The sequence below is a fragment of the Balaenoptera ricei genome, chromosome 4 (assembly GCF_028023285.1).
Source record: "Balaenoptera ricei isolate mBalRic1 chromosome 4, mBalRic1.hap2, whole genome shotgun sequence".
NCBI lineage: Eukaryota > Metazoa > Chordata > Mammalia > Artiodactyla > Balaenopteridae > Balaenoptera > Balaenoptera ricei.
This window is the reverse complement of record NC_082642.1, coordinates 132,248,889-132,274,874: the sequence shown is the minus strand read 5'-3', so window position 1 is coordinate 132,274,874 and position 25,986 is coordinate 132,248,889. Positions and strand designations below refer to the sequence as shown.

General features: G+C 35.8%; 1 protein-coding gene across 2 annotated transcripts in view; it reads left to right on the top strand.

Annotated features, from left to right (window-relative positions):
* The window catches only part of LIPI (lipase I), a 69,772-nt gene extending 50,820 nt beyond the window's left edge, over positions 1 to 18,952 (top strand). For both annotated transcript variants that reach the window (XM_059922223.1, XM_059922222.1), the window contains exon 10: positions 18,865 to 18,952. In XM_059922223.1, the coding sequence (XP_059778206.1) occupies positions 18,865 to 18,952 (88 nt within the window). The remainder of the gene's footprint in view (positions 1 to 18,864) is intronic.
* The last annotated feature ends 7,034 nt before the right edge of the window (positions 18,953 to 25,986 follow it).

The following is a 25,986-nucleotide window of genomic DNA, read 5'->3' as shown; positions in this document are numbered from 1 at the left end:
TTCAACGGGTTTCTGGATTGCTAGAAATCTCTCTTCTTTGGTTGACTGCAACACTTTCTCTTTATCTCTGTTTATGTTCCTGTATTTATATACTTGATTTCCCAATTACCTTTTTGTGAATGTCAAACACAGTAAATAAGAATCTCTGGAGAATAAAAATAATAAAAATAATTAGTGGTAAGCATATGCATTTAGATGAGGTCTATCTCACAAAGGAGAACTGGGAAAATTCTTTGAAGTATGTTATTTTGTAAACTTTTGGTATGAGAATAGTCATTCAAAAGTCAATGAGTGGGGACTTCCCTGGTGGCACAGTGGTTAAGAGTCCGCCTGCCAATGCAGGGGACACAGGGTTCGAGCCCGGTCCGGGAGGATCCCACGTGCCGTGGAGCAACTAAGCCCATGAGCCACAACTACTGAGCCCGAGCACCACAACTACTGAAGCCCGCGGGCCTAGTACCCGTGCTCCGCAAGAAGAGAAAAGCCACCACAATGAGAAGCCCGCACACCACAACGAAGAGTAGCCCCAGCTCACCACAACTACTGAGCCCGAGCACCGCACCTACTGAAGCCCGCAGGCCTAGAGCCCGTGCTCCGCAACAAGAGAAGCCACCGCAGTGAGAAGTCCACGCACCACAACAAAGAGTAGCCCCAGCTCGCCACAACTAGAGAAAGCCGGCATACAGCAACGAAGATCCAGCACAGCCAAAAACTAAAAAAATAAATAAATTTATAAAAAAAAGTCGATGAGTGAAACGTCATTGTAATGGAGGGATAAAAAGGGGTAATTTTACTTTTGCCTTTGACTGAAATACTTACAAAAATACCAAAATATATGGACATTTTCAGTTAGGAACATTAGCAAAACCATTCCCTACCAAAGTATATCAGAGAAAGAGAAAGTTTGGGGGGGGTCATGTTTAAAGGACTAGAGCTGCAAGATTTTTAATTTTCAACTGATCTCTGTATCTATTATTTTAACAACGAAAACCTATGCTAAATATAAGAATAGAAACTGTAGTCCTACAAATAGAAGTTTGTAGTCCTCAAAAAATAGATTTTAAACCGGTCATGGTTGTTGCACTATCATATTCCCCTAGTCTCCTCCATTAATACCTCTCTGAGCCTCAGGATGCTGAGTATGAATAAAGAAGTGTAGTTGTTATAGTTTTACATGCTCTGTTTCTGGCACTTAAATGTAAAGGATTTATATTCTTCTGGAATATAGTCTTCTCCCTGTATATCATAACTGGAAAGAGAAACAAAAGAGTTTCTTCCTCAGTCTAGAAGAAGCATATGCTGTAAGTTTCGGCCAGGCATTAGCTAGAATCTTTGTATATAAAACAGCACATGAGCTCGCTATGAGAAAGAGAAATTTAGTTCCATACGTCTGTACAGTAAAAGGAACCAAGGATAATGTATATACGGGCAAGTGCCAGAGCTAGATACTCATCTCTCATTGTTCAAGCAGAGGTGAACAGGAAAAACACAACAAAATGGTGCCTAATTCAGCATCAGCAACATAAGAAAGATCCAACAATCAAGATTTAGAAAGAAGATTGACTTTTTAAAAGATTTATTACAGGAAATTTCACAAAGAATTGCTTGGTGTTCTCAATAATATATAAGGAAACAGTAATCCGTGAAGGAACAAGTGAAGAGCAAGATGATCAAGCAACTGACCGTGATTAAATGGAACTGACAGAGTTAAGAAACTAAGGTCAACATCAAATTTAGTGTCAACATTAAAAACAAGAAAGAGTAGAATTATAATGTAGAAAACTCATTTTTAATAACCTACAGAATAAGGTAATATAATAGAGAAGATTGAGGAATAATTTTTTGGGAAAATAATTAAAATGCAAAAATGTAGATACCTAGTATTGCTGAAGAGGAGACACAACAGAAGAAGTAACTACAGATATGATGAAAGAATCTCTCCTCAACTGAAGAAGATACAGATCTCATTGATAGAATGAACTAAGAACCAGGAAACTAAAAGAGAGCAACATTTAGAGCCACTCATATATTTTATTTTTAAGATTGAGTGATAAGTATAGAATTCTGCAAGTATTCAAAGACTTCTTCATGGAATGGAAGATTTAATGCTGTAGCAATGGCAATTCTTATTAAACTCGCCTATAAATTTAACATGACTCCCATCAAAATCTCCAGAAGAGATGGCTTAGCTCTTCCTACTTAACTTGGAATAACAAATTTTTGAGATGAGCCAAGAAAATTTGAATAACGAGAGTCGTGTTTATAACTTTAACTATGAAACAGAAAAGCAAATTCCAAAACAGCAATAATTTTAAAAGTTTGATACTGGCAGAAGAATATATATGCATTTAAGGGAGTAAAAGGAAAACTCCAAAACGTAATTTTGTAGATGATGTGAATAACCTTTCAAGTAATGACACAAGAATAAATGACAACTGAAAAAGAGTTTGTCTTAATTATAACATATTCAAAATTAGTTATAGATATAGTAACATATCAAATATAAAACAGTAAGGAGAAAACATAGGCAAATGTTTATGTATGCAGAATAATGAAAGCCAAGACAGAGAAACTAAATGGAAAATATTAATCAATTTGCCTCCATACAAATTAAAAAAATAAAATCTGTATGTCACAAACATTATTAACAAAAACAAAATAAGAAAACTTTTATAATGTATGGGATATAGAATGGCTTTCAATTATTTATATATTAATACCTTTTACAAAAATACAGAAAGACACATCTCAGTTAAAACATAGAGAAACATCTTTTTCGTTGCCTTAGTCAAAAAACCTGGGTTCAGCATAGACATCTTTTTCTGTTACACTCCACATCCAATCATAAAAACTTTTGACCCTACCTTCTAAACATATCCAGTATTCAATCACAGTCTCAATAAAAGCCAAAGCCCTCACAATGGTTTACAAATCCCACCTGACTCGGGGGCTACACCTCCACTATCCCATACCTCCTTGACCTCAGCTCTTCCTTCACTGAACTGGCTCTTTAGCTCCAGCATTGCAGGCCTCCTTGCTGCTCCTTGAACATACCAGGCAGGATCTTTCTTAGAACCTTTGCACTGGCTGTTTCCTCTGCCTGAAAATTTCCTTCCCTAGAAGGCTAACTTTCTCTTCAAGATTTTGCTCAGATGTCATTTTTTCAATATAGCAATCCTACCACTCCTGATCTCCCTGACCTTGCTCAAGTTTTGTTTTTCCTCATAGGACTTATAGGTAGTATACTACATACTTATTTATTATGTTTGTTGTTTATTGGTTGTCTCTCCCCATGTAGAATTTAAGTTCCTTAAGGACATTGATTTTATCCATTTTGTTCACACAAGTACTTCAACTGTGCCTGGTACAAAATAGACACTAAGTGAATAGTTGAATGAAGAACCACAGAAATAAATAAATTGACAAAGAGCAGTTTAAAAAATTAAAGGAATAAATGGCTAATAGTCATATTTTAAAATTTGTAACCCCAATAGTATTCAAATAAATTAAAATTAAGGCAATGAGATATATCGCTTCCCAAATTGGAAAAAGAAAAAATCTGTTGTTGCTGAAGTTATACAGAAATTTCCACTGTTTCACTGCTGGTAGGTGTGTAAACTTATAAGCACATTCTGGAAAGAATTTAGCAAAATATGTCAAGACTCCTCAAATGTTAATACTTCTAGCCTGTTATTTCTTCTTCTAGAACTTATACTTCAGAGACTAGGTAGCATAGGGTAATGTTCAGAGTGCCTGAGTTTTCACTTTAGTTCAGTTCCTTGGTAGTTCTGTGACCTTGTCAAATTGATTAATCCTTCTGTGTCTCAGTTTTTTAATCTGTAAAATGAGCGTAGTGATAATCAACTTCACTACTAAGGTTAAATATTGTAACATTTATAAAGGATATAAAATATTGTCTGACATAGAATAAGGGTTACACAAATGTTTGTGAAATAGATACAATATCAGAAATGCACATAAATATTTGTATAGAAGAGAACTCTTTTCACAGTCTAATTTATAATGCTGAAAATTAGAAATAAATTAACTGCTCAACAATGAGGCACTTGATAAATTTATTATGGAATATCCACAATATGAAATGTTAGGCAACCATTAAAATGGCAAAATTACCATAACATAATGGTTAATGACTCATTTTTAATATAACAAAAATATATGTATGCCATAATTAGAAAAAACTTAATGAAATTATTTTCTCTTATAAAGGGATCTTGATAAATTTATACGATACTAAGTGAAGGACTTTCTTAAGAAGTTGTAATTTGCTGTATACTTTAACAATTATTGCTCTTCTTGATTACTATGTAGAAAAATTAGCATATAGTAAAAACTGTAGTGTTTACAAAAAGTGAAATTGTTGAATATTTTAATATTTAAACAAGAAATTGTTTTTGGATTTTGAAGTTGATGATGTGATTTTAAAATTATTTCCATATCTACCTCTTGAATTTTTAAAAATTATAGACTCCTTAAAAACAAAGAGGCAAATAATAGTTTGTGGTAGTTATTAGAATTGAGATCTTTGGTTCCTCCAAAAAATCACTGAGGATTTTATATTTTATCTTCAATTAGTAGTTATCTGATTTATAGCTCAAAAAAGAATAGATAGTGACTTCCCTGGTGGCGCAGTGGTTAAGAATCCGCCTGCCAATGCAGGGGACATAGGTTCAATCCTTGGTCCAGGAAGATCCCACATGCCGTGGAGCAACTAAGCCCGTGCACCACAACTACTGAGCCTGTGCTCTACAGCTCACGAACCACAACTACTGAGCCCACGTGCCACAACTACTGAAGCCCACATGCCTACAGCCCATGATCCGCAACAAGAGAAGCCACCGCAATGAGAAGCCCACACACTGCAATGAAGAGTAGCCCCCCCCCATTGCTGCAACTAGAGAAAGCCTGCGCACAGCAACGAAGATGCAACGCAGCCAAAAAAATAAATAAAAATAAATTAATTAATAAAAAAATAGATAGATTAAATATTGCCATTTGGGTTTTCTTCATTGTATGCCAGTTTAGAAATAAAACAGATATCAGTAATCATCAGAGGAATGTAAGTCAAAACCACTTCACACCTATTAGAATGGCTATCATCAAAGAGACAAGAGATAAGTGTTGGCTAGGATGTGGAGGAAAGGAAACCCTTGTGAACCGTTGGTAGGAATGTAAATTGTTGCAGCCACTATGGAAAACACTATGGAGGTTCCTCAAAAAATTGAAAACAGAACTACCATATGATTCAGCAACTCTACGTTCTGGGTATATATCCAAAGGAAATGAGAACAGGATATTGAAGACTGAAGAGATATCTGTACTCCCATATTTATTGCAGCATTATTCACAATAGCCAGGATATGGAAACCACCTAAGTATCCATCAAAGGATGAATGGATCAAGAAGATATGGAGGAGCTTCAAGATGGCGGAAGAGTAAGACGTGGAGATCATCTTCCTCCCCACAAATACATCAGAAATACATCTACATGTGGAACAACCCCTACAGAACACCTACTGAACGCTGGCAGAAGACCTCAGACCTCCCAAAAGGCAAGAAACTCCCCACGTACCTGGGTAGGGCAAAAGAAAAAAGAAAAAACAGAGACAAAAGAATAGGGACGGGACCTGCACCAGTGGGAGGGAGCCGTGAAGGAGGAAAGGTTTCCACGCACTAGGAGCCCCTTCGCGGGCGGAGACTGCGGGTGGCGGAGGGGGGAAGCTTCGGAGCCACGGAGGAGAGCGCAGCCACAGGGGTGCGGAGGGCAAAGTGGAGAGATTCCCGCACAGAGGGTCGGCGCCGAGCAGCACTCACCAGCCCGAGAGGCTTGTCTGCTCAGCCACCGGGGCAGGCGGGGCTGGGAGCTGAGGCTCGGGCTTTGGTTGGATCGCAGGGAGAGGACTGGGGCTGGCGGCGTGAACACAGCCTGAAGGGGTTAGCGCACCACAGCTAGCCGGTAGGGAGTCCGGGAAAAAGCCTGGACCTGCGTAAGAGGCAAGAGACCATTATTTCGGGGTGCGCGAGAAGAGGGGATTCAGAGCACCACCTAAAAGAGCTCCAGAGACAGGCGTGAGCCGCGGCTATCAGCGCGGACCCCAGAGACGGGCATGAGACGCTAAGGCTGCTGCTGCCGCCACCAAGAAGCCTGTGTGCGAGCACAGGTCACTGTCCACACCGCCCCTCCTGGGAGCCTGTGCAGCCCGCCACTGCCAGGGTCCCATGATCCAGGGACAACTTCCCCGGGAGAACACACGGCGCACCTCAGGCTGCTGCAACGTCACGCCACCCTCTGCCGCAGGCTCGCCCCACATCCGTACCCCTCCCTCCCCCTGGCCTGAGTGAGCCAGAGCCCCCTAATCAGCTGCTCCTTCAATCCCATCCTGTCTGAGTGAAGAACAGACGCCCTCAAGTGACCTACATGCAGAGGCGGGGCCAAATCCAAAGCTGAACCCTGGGAGCTGTGCGAACAAAGAAGAGAAAGGGAAATCTCTCCCAGCAGCCTCAGGAGCAGCGGATTAAATCTCCACAATCAACTGGATGTACCTGCATCTGTGGAATACCTGAATAGACAACGAATCATCCCAAATTGAGGCGGTGAACTTTGGGAGCAACGATATATATATATATTTCCTTTTTCTCTTTTTGTGAGTGTGTATGTATATGCTTCTGTGTGTGATTTTGTCTGAATAGCTTTGCTTTTACCATTTGTCCTAGGGTTCTGTCTGTCCGTTTTTTTTTTTTTTTAGTATAATTTTTAGTGCTGGTTATCATTGGTGGATTTGTTTTTTGATTTGGTCGCTCTCTTCTTTCTTTTTTTTAATTACTTTTTAAATTTTTTTTATTTTTAATAATTATTTTTTATTACAATAACTTTATTTTTTTTTTTGTATTTTTCTTACTTTCTTTTTTTCTCCCTTTTATTCTGAGCCACGTGGATGACAGGGCCTTGGTGCTCTGGCCAGGCATCAGGCCTGTGCCTCTGAGGTGGGAGAGCTGAGTTCAGGACATTGGTCCATCACAGACCTCCCTTCTCCACATAATATCAAATGGTGAAAATCTCCCAGAGATCTCCATCTCAACGCCAAGACCGAGCTCCACTCAACGACCAGCAAGCTACAGTCCTGGACACCCTATGCCAAACAACTAGCAAGACAGGAATACAACTCCACCCATTAGCAGAGAGGCGGCCTAAAATCATAATAAGGTCACAGACACCCCAAAACACACCACCGGACACGGTCCTGCCCACCAGAAAGCCAAGATGCAAATTGAAGGAGAAAAACCATATAATCATCTCAATAGACGCAGAAAAAGCTTTTGACAAAATTCAACACCCATTTATGATAAAAACCCTCCAGAAAGTAGGCATAGAGGGAACTTATCTCAACATAATAAAGGCCATATATGACAAACCCACAGCCAACATCGTCCTCAAAGGTGAAAAACTGAAACCATTTCCACTGAGATCAGGAACAAGACAAGGTTGCCCACTCTCACCACTATTATTCAACATAGGTTTGGAAGTGTTAGTCACAGCAATCAGAGAAGAAAAAGAAATAACAGGAATCCAAATCGGAAAAGAAGAAGTAAAGCCGTCATTCTTTGCAGATGACATGATACTATACATAGAGAATCCTAAAGATGCTCCCAGAAAACTACTAGAGCTAATCAATGAATTTGATAAAGTAGCAGGATACAAAATTAATGCACAGAAATCTCTGCATTCCTATACACTAATGATGAAAAATCTGAAAGTGAAATTAAGGAAACACTCCCATTTACCATTGCAACAAAAAGAATAAAATACCTAGGAATAAACCTACCTAAGGAGACAAAAGACCTGTATGCAGAAAACTATAAGACACTGATGAAAGAAATTAAAGATGATACAAATAGATGGAGAGATATACAGTGTTCTTGGATTGGAAGAATCAACACTGTGAAAATGACTATACTACCCAAAGCAATCTACAGATTCAATGCAATCCCTATCAAACTACTAATGGCATTTTTCACAGAACTAGTACAAAAAATCTTAAAATTTGTACGGAGACAGAAAAGACCCCGAATTGCCAAAGCAATCTTGAGAAAGAGAAACAGAGCTGGAGGAATCAGGCTCCCTGACTTCAGACTATACTACACAGTTACAGTAATGAAGACAGTATGGTACTGGCACAGAAACAGAAATATAGATCAATGGAACAGGATAGAAAGCCCAGAGATAAACCCACGCACATCCGGTCACCTTATTTTTGATAAAGAAAGCAAGAATATACAATGGAGAAAAGAGAGCGTCTTCAATAAGGTGTGCTGCGAAAACTGGAGAGCTACATGTGAAAGAATGAAATTAGAACACTCCCTAACACCATATACAAAAATAAACTCAAAATGGATTAAAGACCTAAATGTAAGGCCAGACACTATAAAACTCTTAGTGGAAAACATAGGCAGAACGCTCTATGACATAAATCACAGCAAGATCCTTTTTGACCCACCTCCTAGAGAAATGAAATAAAAACAAAAATAAACAAATGGGACCTAATGAAACTTAAAAGCTTTTGCACAGCAAAGGAAACCATAAACAAGACGAAAAGACAACCCTCAGAATGGGAGAAAATATTTGCAAATGAAGCAACTGACAAAGAATTCATCTCCAAAATTTACAAGCAGCTCATGCAACTCAGTATCAAAAAAACAACCCAATCCCAAAATGGGCAGAAGACCTAAACTTCTCCAAAGACATTTCTCCAAAGAAGATATACAGATTGCCAAAAAACACATGAAAGAATGTTCAACATCATTAATCATTAGAGAAATGCAAATCAAAACTACAATGAGATACCATCTCACACCAGTCAGAATGGCCATCATCAAAAAATCTACAAGCAATAAATGCTGGAGAGGGTGTGGAGAAAAGGGAACCCTCTTGCACTGTTGGTGGGAATGTAAATTGATACAGCCACTATGGAGAACAGTATGGAGGTTCCTTTAAAAACTAAAAATAGAACTACCATATGACCCAGCAATCCCACTCCTGGGCATATATCCTGAGAAAACCATAATTCAAAAAGAGTCATGTACCACAATGTTCATTGCAGCTCTATTTACAATAGCCAGGACATGGAAGCATCCTAAGTGTCCATCACGAGAGGAATGGATAAAGAAGATGTGGCACATATATACAGTGAAATACTCAGCCATAAAAAGAAACGAAATTGAGTTATTTGTAGTGAGGTGGATGGACCTAGAGTCTGTCATACAGAGTTAAGTAAGTCAGAAAGAGAAAAACAAATAACGTATGCTAACACATATATATGGAATCTAAAAAAAAAAAAGAAAAAATAGTTCTGAATATCCTAGGGGCAGGACAGGAATAAAGACGCAGATGTAGAGAATGGACTTGAGGACACGGGGAGGAGGATGGGTAAGCTGGGACGAAGTGAGAGAGTGGCATGGATATATATACACTACCAAATGTAAAACTGATAGCTAGTGGGAAGCAGCTGCATAGCACAGGAAGATCAGCTTGGTGCTTTGTGACCACCTAGAGTGGTGGGATAGGGAGGGTGGGAGGGAGGGAGTCACAAGAGGGAAGAGATATGGGGATATATGTATATGTATAGCTGATTCACTTTGTTATAAAGCAGAAACTAACAACACCATTGTAAAGCAATTATACTCCAATAAACATGTTAAAAAAAAAAAAGATGTGAAAGGGGTGTTAAAAAAAAAAAAAGATGTGGAAGGGGTGTGTGTGTGCGTATATGTGTGTGTGTGTGATGGAATATTATTCAGCCACAGGGAAGAAGACATCCAGCAGTTTGTGACAACATGGATGAATCTTGGGCACACTATGCTAAGTGATATAAGTCAGACAGAGAAAGAGAAATACTGTATGATATCACATGTGGAAGCTAAAAAAGCTGAACTTATAGACCCAGAGACTAGAATGGTGGTTAACTAGAGCTTGGGAGGCGGAGGAAAAGAGATGTTGGTCAAAGAGTACAAGATTCCAGTTATAAGATGAATAAGTTCTGGGGAACTAATGTACAGCAGAGTGATTATAGTTAACAGATATTGTATTATATACTTGAAAGTTGCTAATACAGTAGATGTTAAATGTTCTCACCACAAACTAAATGGTAATTATGTGATGTGATGCATGTGTTAGCTAACACTATGATGGTAATAGGTACTATGATAGGTAACTATCATACCTACCTGATTCCATGTTCACACCCCTCAGGGGGAAAATAAAAGTTTTAAGGTCCCACTGCATCTCACTGATTTTGATTGGGCAAGTACCTATCTTTGAACACTGTGCTTGGGGAATTATATTCTTCTGATCGGCCAGGGAAATAAGTTCTTTCAGTGTTTTATGCTTAACTCTGAGACAAGATGGGATCAAGTTCATCCAAAGTTTATAGATTGAGAGTGGGGTAAAGAATGATGATGGTAATATTACCCGAAAGGGATAGATGCTTGGTGGCAAAAAGAACAGACCACTACAGAGAGACTGAAAATATTTTGATAAGTCAGCAAAACATTAATTAAACATTGACTGTCTGGCTTGTAATATATCTTACTAAAGTTAAATATTGATTTAACTAAAAAATATAATTCTGACTAGCTGACACAATTAACTTGTGAATGAAAGCAATAAATGAATAGCTAAGCTAGAGCACTCAAATTCAGATCTTTCAGGGTCTGGATACTTCAAACAATTCGGGGGTAAGTTAAGTTTTTTAAATAGGTATGTTTATAGTTCTGCATGACTATAATGTAATATTTTGACTGACAAGACAATGTGAGATTAAACATTGAAGTAACTCCTCAAATAATTTACTCCAGTATCATGAGGGTTTATGTATAAATTTAGACGTTTGTCCTTTTTCAAATTAATTAAACATTTAAATCTATAATTCTGTAGCTTTGGCCTCTATGCATTACTTACTTCATGGTAACTTCTCTTGTTAATTTAGTATTTCATTTCATTAAATAGTTTCAAGATTCTTTTGAAAATATTATACATGAAGCTTAGATTTAATGAGGGTAAGTATTTGGTTAAGAACAGCCAAAGAACTGTCTTTAGAGAGTAACCTCAGAAAACCAATTTACAGTTATACTATTTGCGCTGAAGTCATTAACACTTCATTTTTTGTCTTTTAAACTGCCCGGTTAAAAGGCCAAGGGTACTTTGGGAGAATGTGGGGATTGGAACGCTAGAATTGTGAAGGGCGTTTAAAGGTAACAATTTTGGCAAAACTGTTTTACATTTTTACAAAGTTTGTTCACTCATTCTGAAGCCTGTCCTCCATCTTCACTATCCACAGCCCATTTTCTTGGGGGTCCTCAAATGGTGCTCTAGGTCTGTGTAATGTTAAGAGGTGACACAGATAAAGAACTCCAAACAATGTCAACAGTGTGAATAGCCACTGCGTGTTTCTATATGTAATGTAAACTATGCCTCATATAAGAATAAGGTTTTAGGATGACTGGAAATGAGCTTCTTTTGTATACCATTAGAGTATTGAACAAAAAGGTTACTATACCTAAATATTTTTAGAAATTCAATATTTTATTTACCATATTTAGGGACAAGATACTTCATTCATATTCTACTTCTAAAATTATTTATCTTAGATTAAAATTTTGTTGCAGTTAAATAAGTTTTTAAAAAATATTTGATAATTAAGATAAGTGATTATCTTTTTAATTTGCCTAAAGTTATGACATAATTTTAAATGGTAATTGTGTAATTGGACAATGTAAGCAAGAAATTTCAGGTTATAATCCTAAAAACTACAGCACATATATTTTCACTAACTATGCTGTAAGATACAATTATAGTTATTATATAAATACCCAATAATTGACACAAATCTTAACAAAATTTGATTAAAAGTACATTACACAAATAAATATATAAATATAAATGCATTTTACAATCAACCCGTGTTCACAAAATAGTTGCTTTTCTTTCTATATTTGCCTTGCAATATGTTCCATATGTTTTCAGTGACATTATATATGTGAAGTATACATTCGGCTCATAGCAGATGCTCAGTTAGTAGCAATCCTTTCGTTTCATTTTTATTCCCTTCTCTTGTTGGTCCCCAATTTAACTCTTCTTATACCTCCTTTTATCTACAAATACACAGCTCAAGCAATAGACTGGCCAAGCCCATAATTATATGCAAAATATCGGCCTGTTTTGCTGAAGTAATTCATCAATAAAATGCTTTATTCCCAATAATTCTGTGAAACTATGTCACATTCTCCAACCATAAAAACACCCCTACCTTTTTGTACAAGTTTCATTCATTAATACTTTGTAAACTTTTTATCCAAACTCTCTATTCACTTCTACCACACTTCCCACTCTTATAATGTAGTGATCAGAATCCTCACCCATCAGAGTTTTGGGGGATATAGGAAGACTCTCAGCAGAGTTAAGAACTTCAGAAAAAGAAATCTGGATTGATTGCAGATTTATCTCATAAAGTGGAATGTATCTTGTGAGTTATTTGCCCTAAACTCAATTTAACCTTCTCCTTTAGGGAACTAGTATATAAGAAGGAGGATTTTTAGGTTTTTTTCCAAGATGCATGTTTTGGATGATGCATGTGATTTAAGGAAACATTATTGTGTACAAAGGATTGATGACTTCTTTGAAGATTTAGGCATTAAAAGGATATCCCAGAGAAGTTTGTTTTAATATTAGTGAACTGCTTTCAAGATGAATTATAGTGGTTAAATTTATTTAGCATCTACTACATCCCAAATGCTATTTTTACAATTTTTGCAACAACTCCATGAGTTAAGTATTTTCTTTGTTTTACTAGTAAGGGAACAGAAACTCAGAGGTTTTATAACATGTCTAAGGTTTCTCAGCTGAGAAGTGCCTTCACAATGACTTGAAGCCAAACTTTTCTTGGCTTTTTTCATTTGTTGTTTTCTTTGCTTTTAGTTGCTGCTCTTTTTATAGGAATAAACAGTTTTTCACTAATTAATATAGTCAATTATTCCCACTGTGGAACATTTGGAAAATTTAATTCATATATAATCCTACAACTAAGAGATAACACTGTTAATATTTTGTCATACTTATAATCACACATGCTATAGTTGAATCATGAATTTAATTATTTACATTGAATTATAAGCAGGCTTTTTGTGTAGAATCATGCAGCTTATTCACTGCAATAATAGCTTCAAGGGTCACTGTTCACACAGATAATAATGTGACCACATTGGACTTTGAGCTGTGCAACATCATGTAGCTGGTTATAAGCAATTTTTCTCTTTTTAACTGTAAGTTAATAACTCAATATATTTCATCTTTTATAGAATATTCAACTTAGATTTTCCTTTATGTTGAATACTTTTCCCCCAAGTTTTGTTTTTCATAAACACTATCCATGCATAGACAACTATCGGCACTTTAAACAAGTGCCTTTTTTATATTCATAGAAAGAACATTTTCAAATCTTTTACCTCACCACATGATGTTCACACCTTGACCCAGAATGTCAGTGACCCTACCGACAGTCATAGGTTGCTCCATTTATTTCTCTTTTTCAAGTCACTTGTAAGAGGAAAAGAAAGTGTAAAGGCAGACAGGTATGTCCACTATTATATTTGATTCACTGTCTCCTTAATCGTGTTTTACCCAGACAAGTGTTATATACAACTCCTTCATTGGTTAAGTAAGAAATGCGGTAAAGTCATTGGGATACGCCACAGAGAAAAAAATAAGCATGCGTGTCATTTTAATTTTTATGTAAAATCTAAACAGTGGATAGACTATGAAAACTGACTAAATTTACAAAATTTAGATGCAATTACTTCTACTCACGGGGAAGAAAAACCCTAAAATACATTTTGTGGGTGGTTAACAGAACTCTTAACATTCCCTGTTGGCTGTGGATGCTAACAGATGCTTGGATGAAATGTGTGCCTTGAGTTTAATTACCTAGATAATTGCAGCAGCCATTTAGTTGCTTTTCCCATTTAGATCTGTCCATACAGATAATGTGCAATCAATGAGAATTAGCACTGCCAAATCACTGGGAATGTGAGTTATAAAAATATGATGCCTTACGGTCCAGACTAAACTGTGTATCTACTCAATGAGTAATTAGCTCTCTGTAACAAACTATGATAGAGACTACACCAACAACATAGTTCTTCTGAGCTTTTCCAGTGGACTAGGCTTTCAAACTTAGGGACTGAGAGGGATATTCAAGCGGAGGTACCCGGATGACTGCCTGAGAAAAGCTGAACTAAATCTACTTTTAAAAACTTTACTTAATAAGTAAAATGTACTCTTTTTGGTATACAGTTCTATGAGTTTTAATAAGTGCATAGAGTCATATAACCACCACCACAATTAAGATACAAAACACTTCCATCAATCATAAAAACTGCCTTGTGCTGCCCCTTTATTTTCAACCCCCCATGCCCACTCTCTGACAACCTCTGCACCTAGATTTGCCCTTTCCAGAACATTATATAAATGGAATCATATAGTATGTCGCCCTATAAGTATGGCTTCTTTCACTTAGCTTCAGACATTTAAAATTCATCCATGTTGTTGCCTATATCAGTGGAATGTTATTGATGAATAGTATTTTATTGTATGGCTATACCACAGTTCCTTTATCCATTCACCAGTTGGAGGAAATATAATTTGTTCATAATTTTTGATATCTGTCCATGACCAAAGCCAACATAAATATTTGCCTGCAGGTTTTGATGTGAACATAAGTTTTCATTTGTCTTAGATAAACACCTAGAAGAGAGATTGTGGGGTCATATTGTGAGTGTATGTTTAACTTTATAAGAAACTGCCAGACTGTTTTCCAAGGTGACTGTACATTTTGTATTCCCACTGGCACTTACCAGAGTTCTACTGCTCTCTTACACCAAAAACTGCACCTTCAACAGTTTTTTTTTTGTTGTTTGTTTTTTATTTTTGCTATTCTAATACTTGTGTAGAGGTAGTTCACTGTGTTTTTAATTTGCATGTCTCAAATGACAAATGATGTTGATGACCTCTGCCATTTAATTGAGGGTATCTGCATCTTTAAATTTAATGTAATTGTAGATATATTTGGGTTTAAATCTATCATCTTGCTATTTTGTTTTCTGTTTGTCCCATCTGTTCTTTGTTCCCAATTTCTCATTGTCTGCCTTCTTTTGGTAAATTGAGGAGTCTTATTATTACATTTGATCTTCTTTGTGGGTTTATTATCTATAACTGTTTGATTACTTTAGTGCTTTCTTTGGGGTTTATATTATAATCTTTATTTTATCACAATGTACCTTCAAGTGAATTTTACTACTTTACATATAACATGAGAGCCTTACAGTAGTATACTTCCATTTCTCTCTTGTGCTGTTGTTGGCATACATTTTAATTATACATATGCTAAGATCTCTATAATACAGTGCATCACTTTTCTTCAAAGAGATAATGTCTATTAAAGATACATAAATCATTAGGAAAAGTCTTACATATTTTTTCCATATCGTTACCATTTCTGGTGCACTTCTAACCCTTATGTAGATGCGTATTTCCATCTGGTATAATTTACCTTATAACAAAAGGAGTTCCTTTAAGATTTTTTTGTAGGATCTGATGGTTGTGAATTCTTTCAACTTTTGTGTGTCTGAAAAAGTCTTTATGATGTCTTTATTTTGAAAGATAAATTCTCTGGGTATAGAATTCTAGTTTGACGGTTGTTGTTGTTGTTTTACTTTCAGTTCGTTAAGAATGTTGCTGTACTGTCTTAGACCATGCATTGATCTTAATGAGAAATATATTACTATCCTTCCTTTGTTCCTATGAGGAAAATAAGCCTCTTTTCTCTGGCTGGTTTTAAGATTTTCTCCTTATCACTGATTTTAAGCAGTTTGATTCGATGTGGCTTTTTGGAATTTTTTTTCATACCTCTTGTGTTTAGTGTTTGTTGACCTTATTGGATCCATGGGTTTATGGATTTCATCAGATTTTATCTAAATTTTTAACTTCTTTTGAAATATATTTTTCTATGCCCCTACTCTCTTCTCTCCCTTTGGGGACTCTCATTTCAAGTTTATTAGGCTGCTTGAAGTTGTCCCACAGTTCACTGATACTCTGTGAAGTTTTAAATTTCATTTACTCCCTACATTTCATTTTGAATAGTTTCTGTTGCTGTGTCTTCAAGTTCACTATTCTTTTCTTCTGCAATGTCTAAGTTGATATTTATCCCATCCAGGGTATTTTTCAACTCAGATATTATAGTTTTCACCTATGGAAGTTTGATTTGACTCTCTTAATATCTCTTATGTCTCTACCTAGCTATTTGAACATATGAAATACAGTTATAATAACTCTTTGAATATCTTTGTCTGCTGATTCTCACATCTATGCTAGTTCTCGGGTGGTTTCAATTGGTTGACCCTCATATGGTTCCATTTTCCTGCTTCTTTGCATGCTTGGTAATTCTTGATTAGACACCAGACATTGTGTATTTTATCATGTTAGGTGCTCCATATTTTTGTATTCTTATAAATATTCTTCAGGTTTATTCTCAAGATGCTGTTAAGTTACTTCTAAACAGGTTATTCTTTGAGGTCCTGCCTTCAAGGTGTTTTAGGCAGGACTGGAGTAGTGCTAAGTTTAGGGTTAATTACCCCCACTACTGAGGCAAGACCATTCTATTCTTTTTACCTGATCATCTGGCAGGTAGGAACAGACACCTTTGTTAGTGCTGGGAACCTGATCCTAAGTAAGTTTTAAAAAGAATACTAGATGCATAGATGTGGTGATATGTTGTACAAAAGCTCTAGGGAGCTTTTTCAAATAAAGAAGCATGTCTATTCCCTATAATTTGGTAGAATATATATGGATTAAAATTAAAAGCTAATTATATTTGAATTTTAGAGAGATTTTTTAACCCTTGGATTTCTTCTATTATTTTTTATTAAAGTTTATACTTTATCAATGTACTGTGCTCATTTCTGCTAATTTGTGGTAAACAAAGCATTAGAAATGCAATATTCAGTGCTCTTTTTTTAAATTTAAAAAATCCACTGAATAGTCTTCTTCCTATGATAGTTCAACATACATCACATAGTTTTTTCTAAATTATAGAGTTTAAAAATTTTGATTTGGGGAGAAGGAACTATTAATAAACATAGGATAAATGATCTCAAAATCAGAGTCCTGGCAGTAGAACTAGATAGGCTTTTCACAATGTAAAAACAAAGAAAATTAATTTTTCTCATATGTTTTGGTAAAATTTAACTTTGGTAGGCGTAATGAACCTGACTAAACTGTTTTTTAATGCTTGCAGAGGCTTTGTAAAATGTGGAATATTTAATTAAAATATACATTTACTATATTGAACATATTTCAATGGTTACAGGGTTATAAGCTTTTATTTTTTTATAGAAAATAAATAAGAGCACACTTGCCATAATATTGTATTATGAATATGTGAATAGAACAATTACTTAATGACTGAGGTAATTTACTAATAAGTCTAATAGCACCCTTGTCCTACGATGACAACTTAAAAATTAGGTGGATCAGGGATATCCAGAACATTGAAGGCTCACTCATTGAATAAAGGCTGTAGCAGGCTAGATTAGAAATTGACATAAGTATATATGTATTTGTTAGGGGAAGTGGTAAAGTCATTCTTCCACTTATTTCTTAATAATGGAGAAAGGATTATATCTGATTTTTCGATTATGTTCTGAACTCTGACAATCTAACAAAAAGCTACTTTTGCTAATATCTAAGAATCAGAATCTTATCACATTGAGGTACTGTCATTTCATATTTACTTCTACACTATTAAAATTAAAATTCCTAGATGCATTTATTATTTCAAGTGGAAAATATTGTAGTATTCTATATCAGCTTTTAGAATTGAAGATGAATATGTTCATATTTTATTACTTTTCAAATATTAGCAGATATAGGAAATTGATTTAAAATGGAAGAATTTAACCTAACAATACTGTTGATATTTTTAAAACATGTTCAATGATGTCTTAATCAAGCTAGAAGGAGACAGAGAGCAATATATCTCTTGAACTAGAGCAGTGCATATGTCAAATAAAGGCGAACTACCAGCACCTGTGCAGCTGAATTGCTCCCTTTTCCTAGACTAAGTTAGTATGGCTGATACAGGAAATTTCCATTTATTACACCATTTTTTTCCTTTAGCTCCTTTCCTGAATTTTGACCAATCTTTGCTTATTCTAGTTGATTGCTTTTTTGAAGTTTTCAAGACATTAACAGGAAGATAAATTACGAGACAAGATGCCTGATTCACCACAGTGACGTGACTTCTCAGAAACCTTCAAATACTAAATACACAATTTCTCCAAGATATAGAATACTTTAAATGTTATTATTTCCATTTTAGCAGGTGGCAGAGGATTGATTAAAACATTTGGCAAAATTTTCTGTGCAATTAAGCCCAACTCTTCCATGGTGGCTATCACGGTAGAAGAAGTGGCCCAGCCACTAAGAGTTGAGTTCAGTTTTCAGCTATTTCAGTATCCAAAAATACTTCCCATTCAATGTTAAGTATTCCAGTGAAGCAGCAAGGAGAGAAGATGTTGAAGCACAGAGAATTTTTTCTTTCTCACAAATACTGTGTCTATTCATCCCTATGTAGACAGATGAGATGGAGTAGAAATGATCCCAGAGGTTTATTTCAGCTCCCTGCATTTAGAGAACTAGTTAGTTACAGGCATAGGGTATTACAATATTTATGAGAAGAAAATAAATTTGCTGTTTTACTAATAGTTATTTTTTCTCTCTCTTTTTCTCTTTCACAGACCACCACTATGCACTTATAATTTTGTACTTAAAGAAAGTGAGGAAATATTTCTCAGTCCAAATACATGCGCACCAAATGAAATATAAAATGCCTTTTTCTATCAAATATAACAACTTGTTTGTGAATTAAAGAACTTGTAAATGGAAACAACGCAATTAGTATTTCTTTCAGAATGCATTGTTCAATCTGAAATTCAGATATTTCTACTTCTTGAATAAATTTTTAAGAATCAAAAATATAGAATATTTTAAAATGCATATGCTAAAGCATTCTGAATATATTTTAAAAGTATTTATTTCTGTTTACCTTAATCAAATGTTTCTCATTGAATGTTTCCCTTAATTACTTAGTATTAATAGATAATATGTCTTTAGAAAAAGAGAGAAGCTTATTGCTTCAACACTGTCTAAATAGTATCATTCTCCACTCAGAATGCAGTAATAAATGAATTTTTAAAAAATCTGTAAATTTATCATTTTGAGAATTCACTTGGATTAATGTAAATCTTGTAAACATAAATACACCTTCTGTTTAGTGAGCTATTTGGCATTTTGTAATGCTTTGTAAATAAAGGCTTTGTTTCTGTGGAGGACAATAACCTATGGGCCTGAAATCCTTAATGTCAGATCTGGGGTCTGCCATTTACTAATGGTGTGATCTTGAGTAACAAAATTTACCTCACCATGTTGCAGTTACCTAAGAATTTTTGTGAACATTGATTCAACACTTTGACTAGTGTCTGCCCATAGTGATAATAATAATAAAAATAATAACAGCTAACGCTTACATACATCACTGTATTCTTGGCATAGTTTGATACTTTATATACATCAATTCATTTAATCCGTACAAAAGCCCTATGAGATTGGCCTTGTTATCTCCACTGATGAAGAAATAGAGGCACAGAAATGTTAACTAATTTACCCAGGATTGGGTAGTTGTGTCCTTATACGATTATGGCCCCCTCTAACGGACTCATTTTAATTTAATCACCTCTTTAAAGACCCTGTCTCTAAATATATTCACATTCTGAGGTACTGGGAGTTAGGGATTTAGCATATGAATTTTGAGGGGAAAAGGTTCATCTCATAATACCTTCTATCACTCATTAGCTCCACAATGATGACCTCTGTATAATGACATTTGAAGGTGAATTGGGACCATTATTGGTGCCTACCTGGAAAACACTGATGCGTAAGACCCTTGATGTATTTTATGTGTGTTCCAGGCAGAAACAAGTAGAAGGCTCTTCACATTTTGCTTAGGGATTTAAGCAGTGCTGCCTGCACCTCTACTGTCTGTCAGTCCTTCTTGAAAATAGCTCCTTCAGTTTCTGCCTCAGCCCTTCACTCTACAGGCCTCTGACTCCAAGCAATAGATACCGTCTCTCTCCTCTCTGTCACTTAGGCATTTGCTCACAAACTTCCCACATTCTTAAACAAAACCACGAACGCTTATGTAATTTCACTTTTCCAATCCCCCTCAAGTAGTTTGTCAGATATCCCCAGAAATTTTGAATCTCAGTTTGTGACATTTAAAATTAAATAAAATGCATTAGAGATATGTCCCTAGGGGCAGAAATCCTGCTCCAGTATTTGTGACTGCTTAGGGCCTCTGGGTAGCAGAGAAATAGTACCCGACTTGTCCCACAGCATATTAAATTAGGGCCCCGCAACCATCATAAGAAAACTTCCTTGTCATAAGTGATGGAATCTTTCACGGATAAGTTGAAGATATAAACTTATGAAATGTTTATAGGTTTTCATATTGTATTATCTTCACCAGTGTCCTAATTCCCTCTACTCTTTTTAAGATGAACAATGAAAAGAAACCTTTGGAGCCTGTCTTGAGGGTGAGGGAAGTAAACTCCTCTGATCCACAAGTCTTCAAGCAATATTTTTAATCATTTTTGTTTTTTTCCAAATTTGTAGAAATCATAGATCAAAAATAGTAGTAAGAGGAAAAAAATTAACTGTTCGAAGGACTGTGATGAAGCACAGGTATTTTTACAGCAATTATCTAGGACAACAGAAGGAACAGATAGCCGTTGCGCACAAAATGCGTTACACCAGGCTGCTTTGAAGACACACTGCTCTGGATCAGATACAGAAAGCTACAGAGAGGTGAATTGTTTAAGTTCTTTATCCTTCAGGATGCCTACTTGGCATGGGTCATAGACTCGAACTCAACATTGTCGTTCAAAGTCCTCTCAACAACATATAGTGTATTTTTAAGTTAATTTGAGGATTTACCTAAATAACATGTTCCATATTTTACTGATGTGCCCTCTTTGTGTTTCCACTGAATAATAAACATCTTATTAAAAAAATAAATCACCAACAAAGCAACAAATCATACTTTGTTACACACAATAGTTGACTGAAATGATAAGTGGACATAATCAAAGGGCAACTAGATTTTGTTTGTTTTAACAAACTACAATTTTAAAAGATTACATCATTCAGATAAGTTGCAATACCAATCTAATTTACTGGATAATTGTTTAATTGTGTGTGTGTGCCCATTATTGACAAGGCACAATTATGTAAGCTTACAATCAGCTGTAATCATAAAAGTGTTGTCACCAGTCATAACATTTATGGTCTATGCGTTAATCCTGTTTTTTCTAATAATAATAATAGCAAGTACATAATGAGTAATTACTATATGCCAATCTGTGTTTTAAGTCTTTGATTTGCAATATTTCATTTAGTCCTTACAAATGCCCTATCAGGTATGTTATTTTATCACCTTCAGTGACTAAGGGGAGAAATAGAAAAAAAAAAATCCTTCAGACTATTACTTTCAATACTTGAAAGATATATTTGTTGTGTTTTGATAGTTACCTACTGGGTATTTATTAGGCATCCTGTAAATGTTTGTGAATGGGTGAAGAGGAAGTCAAATCCTCCAGATAAAAAGCACAGGACAAAGGAGGAAGCCTGGCCCTGAGAAACTGTGACGTGGCCAGTGAGTGCCTGCCAACAGCCATGAAGCTTGCTGCATGGGAACATCCCATAAGTCATCAGACACATGTGCTGGTTTTCTGGTCTGTGCTTTCAGGATCTTAGGATGAAGACGCTGCTAAAAGTTACCAAATACCTGAATCCTTCCCCAAGATAATATATAACCTGCCTCTCCAAGTGGCATAAACAGAATTGTCAGAGGACATTAGGGGATGACATTGGAGTTATGAAATGTAGGACTTCAGTGCACAGATAGCATTTTCATTCATAATTTCTTTTTTCCTATGAACATGTGGCACATGAAAAAAGAAGGATATATGGGAGGTGAACAGCTGGTTATGCAGATGGTGTTGATGAGTTGAATTTGGATTTCTGTACCATGGCTTGAGTTTCTGGAATGTGAGGCTCTTGGCTGGGGGTAGGATTATATATCTCCCAGGGACATGGAAGAATGTTTGCATGTAGGCTAGCAGTCATGATTAAAGTGCTTTAAATGGAACATAATATTGCAGAAAGTGTTTGAAGATTCAAAGCAACAGATCATTCACCCAGATTCACTAGGACCCTTTGAAAACTCTTCCAGATTTCCTATTGATCCCCATCAGCACCTTCCAGCTCTTAACTCAGGTTTACCCTCGCACCTTCCTTCACACTTGGGCCCTTTCTTGGCCTTTTCCATGGTTAACTTGTTATCTCTCCCAAACTCACTCCTTCCTTTGCTTTTGCCTCCTCCTCTGTTTCCCAAAGATGCTATTTCATGTCTCTGTTACGGCATAGGGTATTATAACTCTTTGCTTACTTGTTCATATCCATCACTAGAATGGGATCTTCCTGAGAGTAAGGAATTTTGTGTTATATAAACATTTCTGTATTTTCAGGGTCTAGATGAATGCCTGGTTTGTTTCAGGAGCTCCATAAACATCTGTTGAATGATAAATGCAAAAATCAAATAAATGAAGCAGTAAGTTTCTTTTTGGCTTAGCTGGGTAAGAGTGGGCAGACACCAATGATTGCTGGCTACTTAGAAGAACAAAATGTTTCAAGTGGTTCTGGTTAGAGATCAGAGAGCCCTCACGAAGATAATTTAAGATTATCTTTGTCTTACATTCTTTTCTAAGAATGTCGTAAAACCAGATTTGATTTTAATATTAGTCGATGTTAGTCAAGACAATTATAGTATTTAAGAATAATTTGCATTTAGAATTAAATTTAAAAGTTCTTTTACATATATTGTTAAAGTATTAAAATATTAACATTCTAAACACAGATGAATTATAAATTTTAGGTTTTTCCTTAATAACTCTCTGGGAAAAGAAACAATTTGAAGGTTAAAAAAACAGTCTACTGCAGGCATAGATCCTGAAATCATTGGAACTTTGTCAGTGGAACCTGTCCTAAATTTTCGAAGGATTTTTTACTCTCTAATATTTATTAGTGTTGTGTTTCTCTTTAACACTTGGTAGGAGAGATGTTTAATTAGGAAAATGTCTATGGAAAAAGCTTTTTCAAGATAAGTGTTGTCAAAATGAATGAAGAGTGAAGAACTAGAAAGTGGCTTTACTCCTAGCAGAATACTCTTTAAGTGGGGGATATGGGATGAGAAAGAGAGAGAGTGACAAAGAGACTCAGAATTTATTAAGAGTACATATTATTTTAATGATTAAAGTAAATGTATTCTCAGAACCATGTGACCTGGGTCACTTCCCACAAGAAACTTTCCTTCTAAATGCCAAGATACGGTTTCTGTTAAACAATGAGTTACTGAACATAGGGACTATCTTATTTCAACCTTATTTTCCCACGCCTGTACCAAAAAACACTTGATCAATATTTATAGATTTGAATATAGGCACAGTCTTTCACATATGGTAAATAAAAATTATTTGAAAGACACCCCAGTGTTAGGGTGCTGGCAACCAACAGTGCTGGATTCACCCTTATCTCCCTGCCCATTGAACGAGTCAAGGAAAAACACAGAATCTAGGTTTGAAAATCTCTGCAATCTAGGAAAACTGTTCACAATCTTCCAAACTTCAGGAGGAAATTATAATAATCAAAGCCAAATAGGACATTGAGGCAGATAGTTTAGCTGAGAATAAGGAGGAAGAGGTTGACCCACTGCTCTGTGATTCCATTTCACCTTCCTACTAGAGGTATATGGTCGTTTATCTACTGGGAAGTAATTACTTTCTGAGAGCAAGAAAATTTTCACACTCTCCTCCATTATTTCACTTTCCAGTCATCAGGAGCCCACAAATCCAGGAAAATTATGCTGTTAGAAACAAATATAGACAGGCAATGATGGTTTGCCACCTGTGGTAAATTTTTTTCTTCAGTAATGGCCCGCAACTTGTTCAAATCTCTCTGTAACCATTCCTGTAGATAAGCCCCTCAAACCCTCACTGTAGGCTTGAACATATGTCTTAATTTGGACACGGGTACAATAACGAAATGTGACGCAAGCTGAGTCCTGAAAAGTACCTGATACCATTGGATCCCAGAGACCTCAGTGGAAATGCCCAAGCTCGTCTCCTGGAAGGATGAGACACCAAATGGAGGAGAACTGAAACACCCCAGCCAACAACTGCCATCGAAAGGACTGACCACAGACACAGAGACTGGCAGAGCTGGCCCAGACCTGAAGAAACACACAACCAACCCACGAAGTCATGAACTCTAAATAAAGCGGTGGTTGTTTTAAGACACTGTTTTGGGACAGTTTGTTATACAGCAAAAGTTAAGCAATATACTTTCTGAAACTTGAAATAGGTAGAGCATGGATGACAGCAAGAAAAACTGTGTATTTTATATATATAATTGTTAGACAACAAACAAAATATAATATGTATCTTATAGAAGAATGTTATATAAGATACTTTAGTATAACATATTACAATAAAATATATTACCACCATCTGCAAACAATGTTGTGAGTTCTCCTTTCCAAAGTTATTAGATGATAATGCTGTCTACAAACAAAACACAATAGAGTAAACTACCCTCATAACAAATAAGAATGTAGTAGAGTGGTAGGATAGAAAAGAATACACAGAAATTAATAACTTCCCTATATTATTAGCTACAAAACATTGAAAATACAATTATAAAAGAGATCTACTTCACATTTGCAATAGAGTATAGTATACCTAGTTTATTATTTTTTATAAAACATTGATTTTTATGTTTATAAACCTATCAATTATAGAAAAATGGAAAACTAAGTAAAAGTAAAATTTAAAATCATAAAATCTTATTCCTCTGAGCATTTTTCTTAATTTCTTTCTCTCTCCCCACTTCACTGATTGACTCCAAACATGTATCTCTGTATAAAAGGGTACATTGAAAGATTTTTTAGATCATATTTGTCAGTAACTTAGAAATTCCTGAGACATTTCCTTACTTGCAAGCTAACAAATTTCTCTGCTATAGTTTTATGGATGCTGGCTGAAGATATATGATTTCTGACTCAGAGAAAAAAATAACCTCGCAATAGCATAGGCAGAGCATCCAACTCTGACAGCTCCAGCTCTCACAGGGCAACACAAAGTGGGCCAAGTGATGTGTGAGCACTGCACTGCAGGAGAGCAACCCAAGCTCAGGGACGCTGGTGCACTTCCCTTGCAGAACTTTTCCCCAGAGGGAGACATTAACTGTATTATACGGTAGAGTAAACAAACCTTTCCTTTGCTCCGGAAGGAGACACTGGTTTACATTCTAAGGCGGTTTTCTTTATAGACATCCTCAAAGACAGTCAAGAACTAGGAGGTCAGTGCTTGCAAACTGGGCAGAAACGAAAGAGACCCAAAAATTGTATCTACATTCCTCCCACCACCGCCTACAAAATCCTGTTTTTTTAAAAAAGAAAAACAAGTTTTTAAAATACATAACACTATGCCTTTAATGTGCTGTCATATTCTGAAATGGTATTAAAAATTAATTTGAGTCTAGAAGATTAATATGAATTTGATTTTATTTAGTACCACTCTAAATAGTGTAATAACTATGAGATATTAACTTTACGGTATTAAGAAAAAAAGCAATATATTGTGAGGTGACGTACAAATAACGCCAGTCATCATTTCTAGTTGTAATAGTGTAGCGATTATTTTCTGCTGTAAAATTGATAGACAAAAAAGAAAAAGAGATTAGAATAA